The 19388-nt window shown below is 40.7% G+C and overlaps 1 protein-coding gene across 1 annotated transcript in view; it reads right to left on the reverse strand.

Annotated features, from left to right (window-relative positions):
* ulk3 (unc-51 like kinase 3) overlaps window positions 1-19388 on the reverse strand; it is a 34908-nt gene that overhangs the window by 14042 nt on the left and 1478 nt on the right. The window contains exons 3-17 of the mRNA XM_044373643.1: window positions 19164-19304; window positions 18739-18859; window positions 18181-18276; window positions 16442-16585; window positions 15411-15493; window positions 14395-14550; window positions 14050-14155; window positions 13868-13908; window positions 13579-13681; window positions 11569-11633; window positions 11091-11169; window positions 9370-9410; window positions 6665-6712; window positions 5137-5200; window positions 1851-3255 (exon numbers count right to left, since the gene is read on the reverse strand). Of these exons, the coding sequence (XP_044229578.1) occupies window positions 3239-3255; window positions 5137-5200; window positions 6665-6712; window positions 9370-9410; window positions 11091-11169; window positions 11569-11633; window positions 13579-13681; window positions 13868-13908; window positions 14050-14155; window positions 14395-14550; window positions 15411-15493; window positions 16442-16585; window positions 18181-18276; window positions 18739-18859; window positions 19164-19304 (1305 nt within the window). The 3' untranslated portion in view covers window positions 1851-3238. The remainder of the gene's footprint in view (window positions 1-1850; window positions 3256-5136; window positions 5201-6664; window positions 6713-9369; window positions 9411-11090; window positions 11170-11568; window positions 11634-13578; window positions 13682-13867; window positions 13909-14049; window positions 14156-14394; window positions 14551-15410; window positions 15494-16441; window positions 16586-18180; window positions 18277-18738; window positions 18860-19163; window positions 19305-19388) is intronic.

Genomic DNA, 19388 nt, shown 5'->3' on the forward strand with positions numbered 1-19388 from the left:
GATTGCCATGTATCTTAAAGTCCTCCAACACAACCACCCCACACCCCCCCCCCAACCCCACCCCACCCCGATTCTGGGAGCAATATCAAAACAAACATGAGCAGAGCAGCCTTGGGTAAGTGGGGGAGTGGAGTGTGTGTGAGGGGGAACAAGGGGGTTACAGAGGCAGCACTGTGCTGGAGCCCATTTTCTAAATTATCTTTATTCAGCATTTCTCTGAAACAGACCCCCTGACCCCCACTCTCTCTTCAGCGCTCCAAAGTGGGAGTGACCCTGGGATTTAGGAGGCTCTTGTCTCTCATAGGTACAATGTTCCATTCATGATAGCCATCGAGCCACAGTGAATGGCTGACCTGCTCTATGTTTCTCAGTGCAGGGGTTGCTGGAGTCAAGGGCACCCGGTTCCTTCGGGTCTAGAACATAGAGACCTCTCTTTAAGTTTGACGTTGATGCCAATACGACTGGACTGCTGTCCCGTTAAAAGTATCAACACAGAGACAGAGAGAGAGAGAGGGGAGCCTGGAAGGGGAAAGGGCAATAAGTGGTGTTGTTGGCGCTGCAGCGAAATGGAGGCCAATTAAAGCCACAATGCCGTAGGTCGTGGTTAGGGAGAGGAGACTGGGGAGCGTCTTGGAGGATGGGGCAGTGGGTTGAGGTTTCCATTTTAGATTCTCCCTTTCTGGGTTGCATTACTGTAAGGATATTCAATGCACTTTTCGGGGGCAATATAAATTGGCCGTACTCCCAGAAACAAGCAACAAAGCGAGCGCAGGGGTCAAAATTGCATCCAAAGTTTTCCTGGCAGCAACATGCTCATGTCATGATTAAAGCAATGAAGCTGAGCCAACACCATGGGCACTGTTAGGCAATTAGAACCCCCCCCTTTTCCCCCACAGCGCCCAGTGGTTCCCCATCCTGTTACTCCAGGACTGAGGACCATGTTGCTTCTCTTTTCTAACCAGACAGTCTGGGAGTCATTTGCACCTGGCATGCCAGGTGAATGTGATTAACCACATGGTGGAGCAGAAAACAAACATTACGGAGTCCTGGTTAGATTGGAAAACCACTGGTTGAACCTAAGGCAACTAGAACCCCACTTTGTATTTCACTGCTTTTAGGAGAATCTGACGTGTTTTTCCCAAAGTTGATGATTTTTCCAGGATTTTATGCTTTTTTTAGTTTGTATTTTAAAAGGGTCTTCCAGTGATTTGGCATTACAATTCTATAAAGTTTGAAACCTTGAGAGAGACAGATTAGGAAAAGAATGATCCAAGTCAAAGCAGCAGCAGCTAAAATATTCAGATTTTAAATCTGGTGTGTATTCACAATGGATCCTACATTTCCTATAATGTAACTCCATAACATTCTGTCTATAAATTTGCCAAGATGCGTAGATAACCCTGATGACATCATTATGACATCATCAGCATTAAAGCATAAGGTTGGGTTGAACTCACCATGACTAGTAAACTGATCTTTATGTCTAAAATCAATGGAGTGCCCCTTTAAATCCAAACAGTTGTCATTATGTTGAATCTTTTTTTCAATGGTTGTGGTGCTAATCCAGTGCTCCACTTCGGGTTACTTTTCTCTTGTCCAGAGAAACCTGCACTGAGTGCATCAGTTCTGGCTAAATGTGATAAAGGCAGTAGTAAGAAGCGCAGCTACCACAGTACTGCAAGAAGAGCTGGGTCTATCATGCATAGCAGGGAAGCTGTGGGCAATACAAGGAAATAAGATAATATACTTTGTGTAATTCCCATAGTTTTCGAGATCTGGAGATTTTCAAATTCAGTTTTCATAGTTTCCCAAACTTCCATATGAATCATATAATTATCAAATGTCCTTACTTTCCCCTGCCTGCCTTCCTCTCTCCGCCCTTTGTGGACATGAGCCAGCTGTTTCTGCAGAGCGGCCTTCCAGATGATGACGATGGCCAGGGACCAGCAGCGTAGCTCCCACGACGGCACATAAATCTTTCCATAGGTTCTGGACAAAGACGAGCGCTTGCCTTACGCTGTTGACAAAATGTCTGAAGAAGTTACAGACTAGATTGACTTCAGAGATTTTATTTTTTTACTGAGTGTTTCATTTAATAAATACAGTACATTATAAAATCACAGCTGTATAAACATTCCAATAAAAAATAAAACAACACAGCAGTGTGGAACTCTTTCCAGCAGACATATTTATACTTTTCTCCCTTGACTCCTATTTCAGGTATTTTCTCTAGTTGCCTTAAAATTAAAGCTCTCGGAATATTCAAGCACTTTACCTGTTTGAAATCAAAACAGTCTGCGAAGACCTACAACAGCGAGGATTATCAGCCTGCCACCGGCTGTTAAGCTTTTTACCGTTTCACAGAGGCCTAGTTATGAAGGCTTTGCTTGAGCGCCACAACTCACTGTATCCCTCAAATACTCGGCCAGTGCCAAACCTAAGAAAATGCAAGTCTAGTGTAAATAAGGCAGAGGCCGCACCTCTCCAGTTTTCCCCTCATAGTGGTGGAGAGGGCTCCATCAGTGGAGAGAGCATGGTGAGCCTGTGGTTGACCCACAGTAAAGGCAGTGGGGAAGGAGGGGTGAGGGAGTATCTGCATGTTTGCAGAAGCCTCAATATAATGTACTTAATACTACAGTTCAAAATTGCGGGAAACATCTTCACGTCACCGTTCCCATTTCAGTCTATTTTCATGTTTTCACAGTTTTTGGGTGTGCTGCAAATACTTCAGAATGTCCTGGGCTAAAACAAAATGCAAAAGTCTCGGTTTAACTCGTTTACCATGACAGTGTGGTATTGTCATACAAGCTGTCCAGCATTTACATATCAATGGTGTGTCAGGAGGAGGGATTTGAGGCTAAGCAGTGCAACAACACAGTGTAAAGAGCAGGGAACTCATTTTCACATTTGCTGGTGTGCAAATCCAAAATTTCAAAAGCAACTCTTGAGTATTTTACCAGCCGATATTTTTTTTCCCCCTCAATCCTAATAAACACAAGTCGTCTACCTGCCAAATTATCTGATAGAAAAACTTTCCAGCAACAACCAAAACATTGGCCACATTTGGCTGGCAACAGTAGTTTCCCACCCGGACAGTGTGTTTAGTTGGTTAGGGTGAGGTGTGATGCAGGTTTGATTTGGCCCGGGCAGAAACCTGGTCAGGTGGAGGTTTGGCTCTGTGTACGAACAGACATGCTCTGTGGGGCGTTCCAGCTGGTTACCATGGTAGCCGTCAAGCTTACTGCAAACAGCAGGCTGAGAAGACAGAAATGATTGATGTCGGTTGGCTTTCAGTCTTTGAGGAATACAATTATAATATACTGTACATAATGTATTAAATAATAAAGTTGAGACAACTCCATGGTACAGTAACCAAAAACAGTGTCACACAGTGTTGGAATTTACATTTTTTTTGTCCATGTGACATTTCCCATGATACTTTTTAAAACTCAAAGAAGAGAACTTAATTATTTCAGTGATGTGAATATATGGACATAAATTCATATTTTAAAGAACTTCATATAAAAACGTAAACCTTCCTTATTTTGATGTACAACTTTTCCATCTTCCAACATAATAAACGTTTCTTTATTGGCATCCTGCTAAGTCTTATCCAAAAGCATGCAGTATACATGGACTCCCCCCTTTGTTCACTGTGAGTTATTGCAATAATGAGAGTAAGAGAACAATTGTCAACTACCACTATACCTTAATCTTTTCTATGTTCCATTGATATATGCTCACCATAATAATATAAAATAGGGATGCAACTGTTGATTATTTTCTCTATTAATCGATTAGTCATTTGGGCTATAAAATGTCCAAAAATGGTGAAAAATGACGATCACTGTTTCCCAATCACTCTAATATGAAATACATATAAAAGGGAAGTGGGCCCTCAACTGACATTTGTTTATAGTCGTTGCTACATAAACTGAAACTTGCAGTATTTATACCATTTACAGTGCATGTAAAGTATGAGCATCACATGTTACCTGCCACAGAAATACTGCTGCCTAGAAATTTGAGCTCTTGCGCCCTCTTGCATTCAGGCCTGCTATGCTGATGATGCAGGTGATGTCAATTTAAGTCTGTGAGGGGTCAGTGCTTAGGGGGGGGGGTCATTTTGTAAGTAGGACACTGAAACACTGCCTGCAGCTTAATGCCTAAAATGTAAATTGTCTCAGAGTTACAGTGTCATGGTTCTTAGCAAAACTTGTTTTGGTGTAGTCTAAGGTCACCAGACAGACTTGGGCGTTTCTGCGACCCTCTTGTGCAGCTGCTGTTGGATCAGTGCCAGCTAGTATGGCTGACCGTGGTGTGGTTTTATTAAAATAACAGCAGCAGAATAGGAAACCACGTTCTTCATGAAACTCGAGCAGCCTCTAGAGTCAATGGTGCACTTCCCCCATCCCCGTTTTTTTTAATCCATAATTCTCCAGGAATTTCTCGCTGAGAACAGGATATTGTCTAGGCTTTAGGTATCCACTATCCATCTAGGAGCAGCGACCAGAAAATACTGGGAATTAGAGTATGTGTATATAGGTTGCAGCAAGGTCATTTTAAGTATATTAAAATGTAACTTATATTAATAACACACAGCTTTTTATATGGTTTAGTAGTAAGAACATATAGTGTATAGTTAGGAAAGTTCCAATAATTAAACGCAATTTAACATTAACAATACTGTTTTTTTTTATGTAAACATTACATTGTTTAGATTCAGTATAAATTGAATATACACTGATTCTTAAAACATATAAATGGCCAGTTGACATGTCTGTGTGTTAGGAGAGTTGCTCTTTGCTAGCACAGAGTTTCATTTTCACAAGGAAGGCTTTACAACAGGGCAGAGGACAGAGCGGCCCAAGGCTGCACTGAAATGAAATCAAAGAGCCAGACAGTCCTGCGGGGTGGCCAGCACAGCAAGAGAATGGCTCATATTTTACTAGTGGAAAAACCTTCACTGTGAAGACATTTCATTACAACTTAAGGCGGCCATTCCTAACTTAACTCGCCCCACCCCCCCCCAAACAAAACCTCCATATAGTCACTTATCAGCACGGCTGCAAGGTTCTACAAAACACACTCTCATGACCAGAGGGACAGTTTATACAACACGAAGGGGAAACTCACAGCTTCTAACAGTGTCTGCAAGAGGCTCTCGATCCAGAGTCACATCCCTCTGAGTCTCCTGCATCTGAAAAATAAACACATACCAGTAATCATCCAAAACTAATAAGCAAACAACAAAAAAAACAAGTACAGATAAACACAGATATAAGGACTGAAAGGTGATATAACTACCTTCATCATTATTTAAACACATTATACATGTTAGAAAATAATTGCTGAAAACATGTGAACTATGTAGCAGTGAACTAACTTTGGAGTTACACCATTAAACTGTTTTTCACCATTTTTGTGTTCAGGATTTTGTGGGCGGGCCTGAAATCATGGCTCGATGACACACTGGAGCCATACATAGCATGACCCCTCCCCTAACAATATTAAAAAAATAGTAGTTACCTGAATGTAACACCAGTTCTATCATGGATGTATAATAACTGGATACAGCGTCACCGCTCAGCCTGACTTCCAATTTTTCTCAGTGGGTAGTGTAAAAGAGACGTCTGTAAAACTGTTGACAGGACACTTCAAACTGCAAACAAGGTCAATTGATTCTGTCTACTATGAACTTTTGATCTATGGAGGTTTGTAAAACTTTCCTCGAGCTGAGAAAAGCAATTTAAAATTCCTTGACGTCATCACAATGCAAAGTCTATGAGCTGAGCAGAAACTCACGGGTTTGGCCAGTGGGAGAAACACCACTGCGCACATTCAGTGGGCCACATACCCCCAGAAGTAAACCTGGAAGCTAGAAACTTTCTTGGCCTATGCATCAGGCAAGCAACTCTTACTGGACTGAATAGGGACCACCTTAGGGTCAAGTATCCAGATCTTATAATACATCCATGACTTCTATGAGTATGTGCAGAGCACTCTAACTACAGCCTACAGTTTGCTAACTAGGGTAGTTTTATAAACTTTCATCGGAGACAACTGGGATTCACGGATAATCCACTGTTACTGGTGAATGGGGCCATTTTCGGTCAATGGTAGCGCTCATGGAGTTATTTCAAACCCAGCTGAAGCGTCCCTTGATGAGTAGAATCAGTGTTAAAGCAGCTTCAGCTTCAGCTTCAGCACCGGCTGTTTGGATGGGAGGTCCCCAGCCAGAGGGAGAGCATTTGCTGGGCAGCACTTCACCCTTCACACTTTTTAATTGTGTATTTATTATAAGGGAGTTCGGCATCAGCAAGGCTGTTCAGTTCGGTCGTGCATTCAGCACCTTCAACAGACACGCCAACAGCGTTTCAGAGCAGAAAATACCGCTTATTTTTTCACGATTTTGAAATCAAATTTTATATTCTTGGCATTTTTTTTCTATCATTCAAATTTGGCTGGGTGGTTAATTCCACATTTTTCTGTGTGGTCAGAACACATATTTATTATTGCTTTACACAGACTTTAATGTTTTAAGTTCTACCCAAAGAGAAGTTTTTGAAATAAAATATATTCTGTGTTCTCAATGGCAAATTTACTCATGCAGACAGAAGATGTGTATCCTTCAGCTGAATACTTGAAAGGAATGCATGCTTACCTTGATATGCTTTTTGAGGTATTCAGCTCTGGACATGAGGCTTTTAATCTGGTGATAGAAATAAAATTCCTATGAACTGGTTTAATTACAATTTACACTTTCAATGCATGTGTTTCCTCCTGTTTTCATATGTATTAGCAATATGTTTTCTCCTCATGCTTTGACAACATAAGTACCAATAAAGGTTCTTGAACTGATGTGAAGTGGGATGATTACATTTAGTTTTTATTTTAAACAAAACTAGACATTTAAAATGGTGAATATGATTGTTTTAGAAACATATTCATACAGAATACAAAAATCTGATTTTAAAAATGTTCACATCACAAACACTTTGTAGTTTAACAGTATACCGGTATTGATATTCGTTTTACTTTCAGAAGCTCTGGTATATAATCATGAAGTGATTAACATTCTCCAAATTTATCTCTTTAACTTTCAATTACCAGATGCATTTTCTGGGCTGCGCATGTTTACAGTAAAATGCGGTGAATGGTGTCATCTCTGGTGATCTGCTTCTTGCTCTTTCTGTTTTTTGTTTTTATTTTGAAGGGGCCAATTTTACACATGAAGATTAGTTCACTAGTCATCACTAGTACTATTCAGTCTGTGAAAACAGCTGTATGATATCTTCTGTGCCCCTGGAGGGAGCTTTGTCAACTCTGAGAAAACGATTCAAGTGACAGCTAGGGTTCGGAGACTACAAATTTATAACCCTGTATTTCAAACTGAGGACGTCAAGTTTGACGTGTGTATATACCAGACCTCCAACTTTATGGAAGTGCAATGCTAAGAGAAGCCCTTTAAGAAAACATTTCATATGGTAGACATGTGCAAGTACTAACTTCTGTCATCATATGCTTGAGGGTACTCTTTAATGTGGTAATCAGTCCTCTTAGGATCATCAAGGTTCTTGGCTGCACCTCATACCTGGTTGAGTTACTACTATTAACAGGATAAAGCGAGGGTATTACAGCAGTAACATTTGTGGGGTCATAATGAGACCTAAACTGATGGCTTCTATAATGTCCCTTAAAAACACCAATCTGTTGCGGTAAATAATGATTGTGACCACAGGTTTTTAGTATCCCGCCCTGACCCCAACCTTACGTAGCCACAGTGCTTTAATCACAATCCCTTTAATCACTGAGTACAATCAATGTGGAAGAAATCTGCACGGGTGAGGATGGTACATGTGACATATTGATAACTTGTTGACGTGAGTTTCACTGTACGTGTACGGAAACACAGGCCACAGGACAACAGGACCTACATCTGTTTAGCCATGATACTACATCAACACTGGACAGATCCCATATGAGAAGTCAGGATATAGAATTACAGCTTTGGAAAGGCTAAAGTGTGCTCTACAGTAGATATGAACGCACATGGAGGCCAGTCATGGCAGCATGTGCCTCTTTTGGGTTCTCACATACACACATGCTTTCCATCTAATCCCCCACCCCTGCCTCCCTAATGCTGCGTTAGATTATTACAGCCGCATCTGAATTTACTTAAGACAAGCACCCATAAAACTTCAAATAGGGAGGTCTATGAGGCCCACTCGAACCCGCTTCCCCCCGTTTGGGTTGTGAAATACTGTTGTCTGTTGTTGGCTCAGTTGCTGACTAAACAATGCACAAAAACAAAAGCGCTCTGAGTATTAATGGCAGACCTGCACAAAAGCCTTTGCATGTGTTTGTCGAACTACAATATCAATGCTAGTATTCAGGGTCTTGATTCTTTAAAGTTACAGCCAGCAAATTTACTGGACCATCAAAATTTAGGGTTTATTCCAGTACGTTCGGGTTGGTGCCTAAAAGGATGTATGTCGCCTACAGGAAACATCTGATTAGTGCAATAAAAGGAGAACTACTACAATTTATACATTGATTTGAACACAAAAAACATTTTGCTGTCAAAACCAAAAATGTGTTTTGTAATGGGGATCGCATACTAGTTTTTTCTCTGAAGATACATGTGTCTGTTAACTTCAATAACAACTTTAATTCAACTAAGACAACTCTGTTAATGACATGGCAATTAAAGTTGCAAACAGTTGCCTATTTTCACATCTAACAGACACATAGCAGCATTTGCATTTTTTGGCAGTTACATTTCTGGCTACATAATGAATGATCAATATTCACTCTCCTTCTAGATCTGTTTTTAGTCTTAAACAACTCCAGAGAGAAATATCTGACTGCTAAATGTTCCAGTATTACACTCTTTGTTCAGCAGCTAGTCGCTGATTTTGTTTGTCATCCGTTTAGTTCCAGGCAGGTAGCATACAGTTGGTTTATCAGAGCTTGTTTGCTGAAAAAGCTGCGTGCTGGGTCCAAAAACTACATTGATAAGAGCAAACCAGAACAGTTAAGTTGGGGGTCAACAAACCTCTCACAACGTGTGACTCCTTTAACATACAAGTCAAGTGATCCATCGTTGGTATAAAACATGTATTATAGCCGCTTTAAGTATCCAATTATAAAGTGGACAGTGATCTATGTGTATGAAAAAGTAATATAGATGATGGATTACGTTATATGGGTTTCACCACAGAAAACATGCACATGTGACTATAGGAAGGAGGCTCATGGGACACGTGATTGAGCGATTAGGTGATCAGCCGGGGGCTCGATGGAGGTGACATATATAGTCGTTTCTACCATGAGCAGTCAACCAGAAGTCCCACCGAGCCGACTTACCTCGCTGTGGAGCAGCTCCCTCCTGCGGCCCTGGGGCTCGGCTGGTTCACCGAGAAAGAGAGAGAGAGAGAGAGAGAGAGAGAGAGAGAGAGAAAAGATACAGAGAATAATGAGTAGAGGAAGGGAAGAGAGAGAGTCCGCTACCTAATCACTTTGTTTGTTCAAGAAGAGGTCAACTACTAGATTGGATTTCGCTAGTGTGTAGACTGTTCTAATGTAGGCCAGTGTTTTCACAGTCAGTCATCCTGGAGGGGGAGAGTGACAGCGAGTGCCGAGAGAGGGGAGGAGGAGGAGGAGGAGGAGGAGGAGGGCTCTCTGGTGGCGAGGCATGTTGGGAAGCTGTGCAACAAAGAGCTCTTAGCCAAACAAAGAACCAATGTTTTCTCCCCACATCGAGGCTCCCAGGCACTGTTGAGAGAGGCTGGCTAGGATGGCATGAGATTGGTTGGACCAGTATATCATATGTTACGGATCCACTGACAAGATGATGGTTCTGTGTAACGCATCCAATAAAAACTTGCATATCCATTTAATTGCTCAGCTGTGTTTTTGTTAAGTATTTCTTCAGCCACAGGTCAAAACCTTACAAAGACTCCTGGTGCAGCGTAGGGTCAATGTGGTCAGTCATCCACCATAAAGAGCTGCTAAACCACCTAAAAGAGGCGTTTAGGTTTCGCTCTGATGAATAAAGATTCAATCAGAAATGAAGAGAGAAACACTGAATATTTGTAATTTTTTTTTTTTAAAAGAAGAAACCAGCTAAAACTAAAAGCACTCTATTTTAAAAGTATCAGTTTTTCAAACTAGAACACTAGATAGCACTGGCTGGATTAGAGCTCTCGTCTATTAGAGAGACAATAGTTTTATTTTGTTTCCAGAGTGTGTGTAATAACACAAAGAAGTAAAGTGTGCTGTCTGAATGGGAAGCAGATGGCAGGGTTCTCATACCACACACAGGGTGCTGGCACCGGGTCTCATCCCGGCTCAAAGCCACATCTGGATCACTCTATCCCACCTCTTCCATTAGGCTGATCTCCCAGATGAGCTCATGAGCCCGGCCTAATGGAACGCCAGGCCACAGACGGAGTTACTGGAGTCTCTTCTGTAGTTCTTCTGTCTGTTTGTCTGTCGCTTATTAAGTGTCCCTCTCTCTGACAGTTTGTCTTTCACTCTTTCGAAATCACTTTATCCGAGTTATTTTCCATCTCACTGAGACTTTCTGTGTGAGTGTTTTAATATTCATCTCTCTCCAAGATTCTCTCTGACTATTAAGAGTCTGTGTCTCTCTTTCTAGTCAAGTATAGTTACACTGTATCTATAATGTCTCTCCCTCCTGAAGTTTTTCATTTTCTCTATCGAGAAATCTCTGGACGTGTCTCAGTTTCTGGCTCTATTCTCAACTCTTAATGAATTTCTCTCCTAGTCTGTTCGTTTGTACGCACTCTCTACATCACTTTACGTGGCTTTTACACCCATCTGTCTTTCAAAAAGAAGTTTCTTCAAAGTATCTGTTACTCCGTTTCTTTAATAACAAATGTGCACACACACACACACACAGCCGCTACCATCTGAAGTATGCGGTACTATAAAATGGTTTCAAATTTCTTCCTCATTTACAATCTACTGCCAAGGTGCCCTTGAGCAAAGGACAGAGCAGGATAACTGTATAAAGGATAATTGTATATATTCCGTTTTGTATGGAAAGAAAGGAGTTTGTCTACCTGCTAGTGCCAACAGGAGTTCTCCTAAGCACTGTTGGTACACATCCAGGGCCTCGTGATCATCCAGTCCGCTCTCCTCCTGTAATGGAAGGTTGACAGCAAGGCAACACATTGTTTTACATCTGACTACCACAACACTTGAGCCATTCTGGGACTTGCATAATTACACTCATTTATTATACTAAATCTGTTAGCATTGCAATATTTGTTAATCAATGCTTGTTCACTCTTAAAATGTTTTGTCTGTTAACAGCACAAAGGCCACAAATATGTTAAAGTTTGCATGACTAACATGACGTCAGACAAGCAAAACCGCAAAATAAATGTTTTTGGTTCACCAATGATCATAACAGTTGTGGTTTGGAAAGTGATCTATTTAAGAGCGGTGGGTAAGTATCCTGCTAGTTTTGTTGTTTTGTTCACCCAGCCTTTGTGTGTCTCCCTGTCACAGCAGCTTCCAGCAGCAGCCCGATCTAACCTTAGCAATGGCAGTAGAGGCTATCTCCAGAGCAGCCAGCAGTCGTGGTTGGTCTCGAGACATTTCTGTAGTAGAGGGAAAAGGAGAGGACTACTTTGAGTACTACTATATCAATCTAAATGCACAATAAACATTGAAAATATGCAGAACTGTGTGATAGACATCTCCCTAGCAGTATCTTAAAATTCCAGCATTACGGACCTGAGATACACTGATTTTTTAAAGATGTCATTATATGTGACAGGATAGTTGAGCACATCTGTATCACACCCAGGGCAGCCACTTTGACCCTCACCTCTAGGGCAGGAGAAAAAAGGGGTTTTATTAACCCTCTGTGGCATGAATTTTTATTTCTTGGGGAAACTTTTTGTTTTTTAATTAAATTTGTCCCCCCCAGCCTACCAGATATCAGCTCGCAACAATGTGCTGAAACACTGAGGATACTGAAACACAAAGGTTTTCTATAATACAAATGATAAGTGGAATGAAGGGAAACAACAAGCATTTTGACAAACATCAGCCAAAAATGGTTTCAATAAATCATAATATGAAACTTTAATGTCAAAACATCAAACAAACATGTGTGTGTATGGAGGGGTAGCCTGTGTGTGTCAGTATTTGTGAAAGGGTGTGTGTTGGCATCGTGGCATCATCAACATCTTCATCCACAGACTCAGTGTCATTATCAACACACATGCGCAGTATGCATGTGCGCACACACACACACACTCTGCTCGGGGCAGCTGTGGCTCAGGAGGAAGAGTGGGTCATTCACTAATCAGAAGGGTTTTCCACCTCCTGTCCGCATGTCAAAGTGTCCTTGGGCAAAATATGGAACCCCAAAATGCTCCTGATGGTTGCACCCTGCGTGGTAGCTTGCTGCCTTGTGTGAGTGTGTGTGTGTGAATGGGTGAGTGAGCAGCAGAAACATTGTAAAGCACTTCAGATACAAGTACTATATAAGCAGCCATTTACCATTTACCATTATTCTACTGCCTGACCCCTGACCTCCTAACTGTGTCTAAAACCTAATTCTGGGATCCACTTAGTAGATAGTAAAGTAACTGACTATGGTGATAAATATGTATCCCAGCACATCTTCATGCATAATATTGTCCTAACAAGAGTGGTCTAAATGTACAATGTTTCCCTGAGGCAATGAATGAAAACTGTTTTAGTATGTAAATAAAAACAAACAATCACATATACTTCTTTACATACTCATGCATGCATGAAATATATATATATATATATATATATATATTTCTTTATTTATATATGTATTTTTTTTTTTTAAATATAAAGTTATTTGAATTTAAACATGTTAAAAAAGTGAGTGTGCCAACAATTGATGAGTGATCATATCAATTGGTGGCACTGTGTCACATGTGACTTTGCGTCCAGCCCCAGACAAAAGGTTTTTTTTTAATTAAAAAAATGTATAGGGACGGTGTGAGTTCCATAAATGTGGTTTGTTGACTGAGGGCAACACCATGCCATAGAGGGTTAAAGAATAGCATAATTATTGTTTATTACTAGTAACTTATAAACATTTACACATCTACAATATTCAAGGCAGAAATATCTGCCTTCTTGTATACAGTGTTTTTATTCATATGCAACTTTACATACGGTATGTACCTATAGCAGGGATAATGGTTATGGGTGAACAAATCTACTGAATCCTGATTATATGAAGAAACTTCTCAGTGTTTTATGTCAGAACAAAATCCATTAAAATTACAGATTTCTGACTTTGTGAAGCATAAACATAAGGATCACACAAAAAGGTGTCTTTTCATATTTAATGTGTGTTGCTGTGTAGTGTTAGAGGTGATGTTTCATGATCTGATTCATGAAACACAGAATTTTACTCTTGACAGTGATATTAAAAAATAAATACACTGAAAATGACACATTGTCAAGTTGTTCTGTCATACAGCTCCTGACCAGAGAGGCCTAATGCCTGCATACAGTGGCCCAACCTCTACACTGAGCTGTGTTTTTTACCTCGGAGGACATCCCTGGAGGTCCGGGCCTCCTCAAAGCTCAGTCTGTTGTCTGAGGCCACCAGGGCTTTCAGTTCCTCGGCTCTGGACACATACTGGCTGACCTGCGGGAAGTCCTCTTACATTGACTCAACTTAATCATGTCAACCACGCCATATGTTCTACTTGCACACCATATGGTATTCATAGAGAATTCATACCAAGTGAAAGCCACTGGAGTTTAAAAAAAAAACCCAATTGAAAATAGAGAGCAATCCAAATGTGAATGGAGGGAGTGTTTTCAGGCCTACCTTCTGCCTGAGGGCATCTTTACGTTGTCGGTCTGTCTCGTCTGGGGAGGGCAGAGAGAAGACATGTTTTGGTTTTACATTTAGTGAGTTTACTTTGCCGGTTTATTGTGGTGGAACAAAGGCGCTGCATTGTTGAAGGGCTTAAGCCACAGACAGGATATGAGAGTGGTTGTTGCTCTTACAGTGAATGGCGGGGACAAAGTGCTCAAGGGCACTGCAGTAAAGAGACAGAGCGGCAGTCCTCTCCCCTTCCTGGTCCTTCTGAACGGCCTGCAGGACCAGCGCTTTCTGATAAGAGGAAACAGGAACTGGCATCACTAAATGCTGACCTACTGCAACTCTTCATTGCTTATGCATGCGTGCAGAGTCATATGTGAACGCACATGTGAGGCAGGCTAACCCTAACCCTAACCCGACAAGCACATGTGTACATATGCTCAGTCAATCACACACGCATTATTCATGGACACCTAGAGTAGAAACACACATGCCAGAACATATTCCCCCCTTTCTTCTTATTCTCTTACCGCTTTCCCTAGGCTCTCTACACTTGGCATGTGCTCCATATCCACAAAAGGGTGGGTGAAAAACTCTGCAAAGGTGATCCGGGCATCTGGATTTCTCTCCAGCAGCCGCAACAGAAGGTCCCTGCAGTCCTTGGATACCCTGGCCCCTGGAGGGAGCTGGTGCACAAAACACGGCCTTATTATGTTGCACTCAATCCACAGGACAATCCAGCGGAAAGGACAGCAGATTGTTGCCAAAGACCTTCTAGTCTCACATCACTACTTTTTATCAAAAGATGACCTTAAAACTCTGTACGTGAATCCCTGGGTAATTGACCACATGCTAATGCGATCCATTAGTTTGACACAAGAATGCCAGTGTTTTGAAAGCCTTCCATCATTTAAAGCACAGTTACCTCCTTTAATTAATACAATGGTAATAAAAATGTGGTTTGTGTATGCAGCAGGCAAATCAGGACACAATTATTTTAATTGCTAACAATCAGTTATTATTTCTCTCTGACATATTAAAAACAAGTACCTAGAAACTCTTGTTCGACATATGTAAACATCCAATTATAAAAATATTTGCATGTTGCGTTTCTCAATAAGTCATTATTGAACAAGTCCTTGTTTCAGCTGAGTGCCTCCTCTGGCAGTCCTCCTTGAGTAGCCAAAGAGTATAGTATACTGGGTATATTGTGAAAGTATGCCATCTAGTGGTTTAATAGTTAATATTCACAAATGAAGCGGGGAAAATCTCCAATTCATGCTTTGGCTTTGGTAACAGTGCTGCACTGATACTTCCTGGGAAAATTACTGGGTAGCTCATTATGCTCTTCCACAGGTTTTCACTATTCATATAAGACATTTGTCATTTGCACAACACGTGCATGCACTAAAATATGTAGCACAATGTGGCTCTGTTTTAGAGCACCAGTGCAAGCAGTGACTCATTCACATTTTTAGCAGGATAGCTGACTGTCTCAGTCCAGCACATTCACTAATGAGGAACTCAGTTATTGCTTAATACTTACCTCAATAGGTTGGTTACTCCGGATCTTTTCCTCCAATTCAGCGTATGACTTTGATGCGAACGGTGCTCGCCCAAACATTGCCTCTATATGCATTCAAAGAATGTTGAGTAGATTATTACAAATTGATAATCTGCAGTTATTACAGAGTGCTTAACAATGAAAACAAAGTCTAAGATGTGCTGTCAGATGGGACATATGTGATGGATCAAATTCCTGTAATCCATCTCATCTCTCCATTTTTCTGAAAAGTTATTAACACTACTGACATTAGAAATTTGTGTAAGATAAACTCTCTACATCATCTTCCCCCAATCCGTTAAATTTGCTGAATCTTTGGACTGTTTTAAGCTGCTTCTAAAAACTCATCTTTACAGGCTTTTTATAAATCTCCATCCCTGTCATATGTTTTTGTTTGTTTTAGTTTGGTCTGTTTCTATTTGTGCTGTGTTGTATGTTTTTGTTCGTTCTGTTTTGTTCTGTTTCTCATTGTACTGTGGTTTATATTGTAATTCAATTTTCTTTATTTATTTATTCGTTTACATTTTTCGCATATGTGTGAGAGGCACTTTGTAACTGTGTGTTTTAAAAAGTGCCGCATAAATAAAACTTTACTTACATCAGTAAACTCACATATCAAAAAAAACAAAAACAGATGTCTTCAAAAATAAATAAACCTATTACGGTATGAATTGTTTTTTATTATTCTTATTATAACTGTTATTATGATTGGTATTCTTATTATCAATTTCTTTTACATTGATCACATCCATATTGTTTTGAACTATGGGTATCTTATAAGTGAAGTCTAGTGAAGTCTGAACCCAAAGTGAACTCTCTTGCAGACTTGATAAATTGTGGATTTGGACAGTTCTCAGGCGGATTTCAGGGGAATGCACCTGTTAAGTCCATGAGTCTGCAAGTGCAGGGGAAGTCCAGACATTTGGATCAAGCCTAGCAGATCACCTGAAGCATTGTGTAATTCATGTTAATGGTATTCCACATTCAGAAGAAATTGAACACAAAGTACTCACCATAGAGAATGACTCCTACTGACCAGAGATCCACCCTGGAGTCATACTGCCGTCGGCACACCATCTCAGGAGCCATGTAAAGAGGAGAGCCTCTCAGGACACTCTGCTCATCCCATGGTGACATGTACTGGGCAAAGCCAAAATCTGACAGGAAATCAAAACAATCATAACAAATCATAACACATGGGGGCTCGTCCATTATGGTTAGTTAAAAAGTTTGTTTTGTGCCTCAGGGGGCATAGCGTGACTGCACAGCTGATGAGATGATTTGGTCCAGCTGCATGCTGGCTTTTGGGCTGTGTGTTCTGTGGCCAGGGCTAATTTGGTCTTTGGTTTTGCTTTGTTTTCTGATTTTTGGGAGATACACCATGTGTTCTTTGGAAGTGCTGGTTTCTGACCCGGCGTCGGATTGTCGTGTGCCATTCAGAAGGTAAATGTTACTGTCCTGATATGCTGTATACAAAGAGTTCCCTGTTAGGCTGTGACGGCGTTTCCCCTTAGCATCCGTTTGTTTCATTTGTAGTGTTGTGGTGACGTGGTTAGTGTCAGTTGTTTTTGGACAACTGTCTCGGAGGTATATCTGTGTGATTTTATGGGGTTGTCTGCTTGCAGATCACTTTACAAGTCCACTGTTTTTCAGTGCGTAAATACCTGCCGCAAGCTGCAAGAAGACCAGGGGTGAGTTGTTAGTATGTTTTGGTAATCAGTTAGGGAGAAATTCTCTGGTTAGGGTGGTCATTTGCCCAAGTATGTGTCTGGCAGTGAACACGTTACTATCTCTATCGATAATTTGTAATTATGGCTTCTTTGTCGCTTTTTTTGAGGAGCTTATGGTGGTGTTTGTAAATGGCTGTAATAAGGAGCAGTTGGTGCAAACAACTGACCATTATGGCATTAGTGTTACAGAGAAGAAACGTAAGGAAGAGATTAGAAATGAGGTTTTGACCATGCAGTTTGAGCAGAAGAAGTTACAGTTAAAAGTGGACATGGTGAACAAGGAGAAGCAGCTTCAGTTGGAGAGATTGGAAAAGCAAGTTGAGATGGAGAAAATTTGGCAGAGCACTGAAAGAATGAAAATGAGGTTAGAACAGTCCAAATTGCAGTTAATCAGAGAGGGCAAGCTTTCTCTGGGGGGGGTTAGTACAGAGGATTCTGCTTCTGTTGGCTCTGCACTGGGTGGTATTGATGTTGTGGCTAATTTGCCTTTGGTGCCGAATTCAAATTCCCTGATACTTTTTCCACTCTCTTTGAACGTGTTGCTGATGCAAAAAAATGGGCAGATTGGGACAGAATGCTTATGCTTTAGTATATGTATGTGCTGAGGATGATTTGGATTATGATACGGTGAAGTCGGCTGTATTAAAAGCATACGATCCCTGATCCCTGAAGCCTATTGCCAGAAGTTTAGAAATTGGGTAAATAGTGATAAGCAAACTGCTGATTGCAGCTCTCTGCTCTCCCCTCCAGTTACCCATTTTGGTTCAGTTATGTTGCCTTAGTTTTGTTATACTTTGCTTTTATGCACTGTACAACACCCACATCTAATCACTCATGCACATTACACAACTGATTATACTGACATCCACACTGCATATTGTAAATATTTAATTAATTTGTATATAAATTACCCTATTGTTAAACTTTGGCATGGTGTGTCTCTTTTGTCTCTCTTGACCCAGGTCATGACACATGTAAATCAGCGTGTGTTTAATTGCTGGTGTGAGGGTGCATGAGATTACCTGCCAGTTTTAGAACAGAACCGCTGAGCAGGATATTCTGCGGTTTCAAGTCCAAGTGTGAGATGTTTCGGTCATGAAGAAACTGGAGGGCACAGGCTGTTTGTGCAGACACAAACCGGTATATACATACAAAATAAGAAAAAATAATTAAAAAAGAAAAATCATAATGTAATGCATTTTCTGTACTTTTCCCAGACATAGGTAGCTACCTTGACTGTAACTTCCTCAAACGGTGGGTTTGTACCAATTTTTCCAAATAATTCACAGGTGTACATAGCTGAAAAAGTGTCAAAATTCACAAAATAAATACTAAATAAAGAGGGGAAAATGTATGCAAAGAAGTTGTTGACATGTAACCAAAGCTGGCATGGTGATTTTTTTTAAAAAAGATTGGCCACAAAACCTGGAGGTACATTGCACAAACATGTCTACCATATGACTACCATTCCTAAAGTTTGGTCTGTTGTAAATCCTTGTTTTGTTCTGAAGAGTATCAATGTAAAAGTCAACAATAAGATATTTGAAAACAGGCTTTAACCAGGTCTGGCAATAACTCACCTATCTGCTGCAGGAAACGCTGGGCCACTTTCTCAGGTAAGATCCTGCGACTGCGGATGAAGCGGGAAAGATCTCCTCCAGAACACCATTCCAGGATTAGATAAATGTTTTCAGTATCCCACTGATGAAGGACACAAGGAGAAGAGATTAAATCAGACACACACACACAAAAAAAGATTCAAATTGGATACTGTTGTTTTGTTCCAAAACTTTCTCTACTGGATGAGTAGAAGTTTCCTGCTGTGCACCCTATATAATGGCCCTAATTCAACACCTGGCACTCACGGTTTGGTGCTCACCACTGTTTAAAAATACAGGGCATAGTTTCATCATATCCCGTGGCCTAGAAAAATCTATTTTGTTAAATACTTAATCACATCCCTAATATAAGCTACAACTGATCTAAAAGCTATAGATGAGCTTACCAGAAAGTCTTTTAGCTGGACTATATGAGGGTGACGTACAGTCTTGAGGATTTCAATCTCTGTGAGCAGGTTCTCTGTAGACGCTTTGTTTAGAGTCTTCTTCCCAACCACCTTCACCGCCACCACCTCTCGACTGTCCCCCTACAATATCACAGAGAGGAACTTGATTTCATCTTTTACTTTCACTTTTGACTACACAACTATAATAAGGAAAAACAGTGTCTG

Source organism: Thunnus albacares, chromosome 1 (assembly GCF_914725855.1).
Source record: "Thunnus albacares chromosome 1, fThuAlb1.1, whole genome shotgun sequence".
Lineage (NCBI taxonomy): Eukaryota > Metazoa > Chordata > Actinopteri > Scombriformes > Scombridae > Thunnus > Thunnus albacares.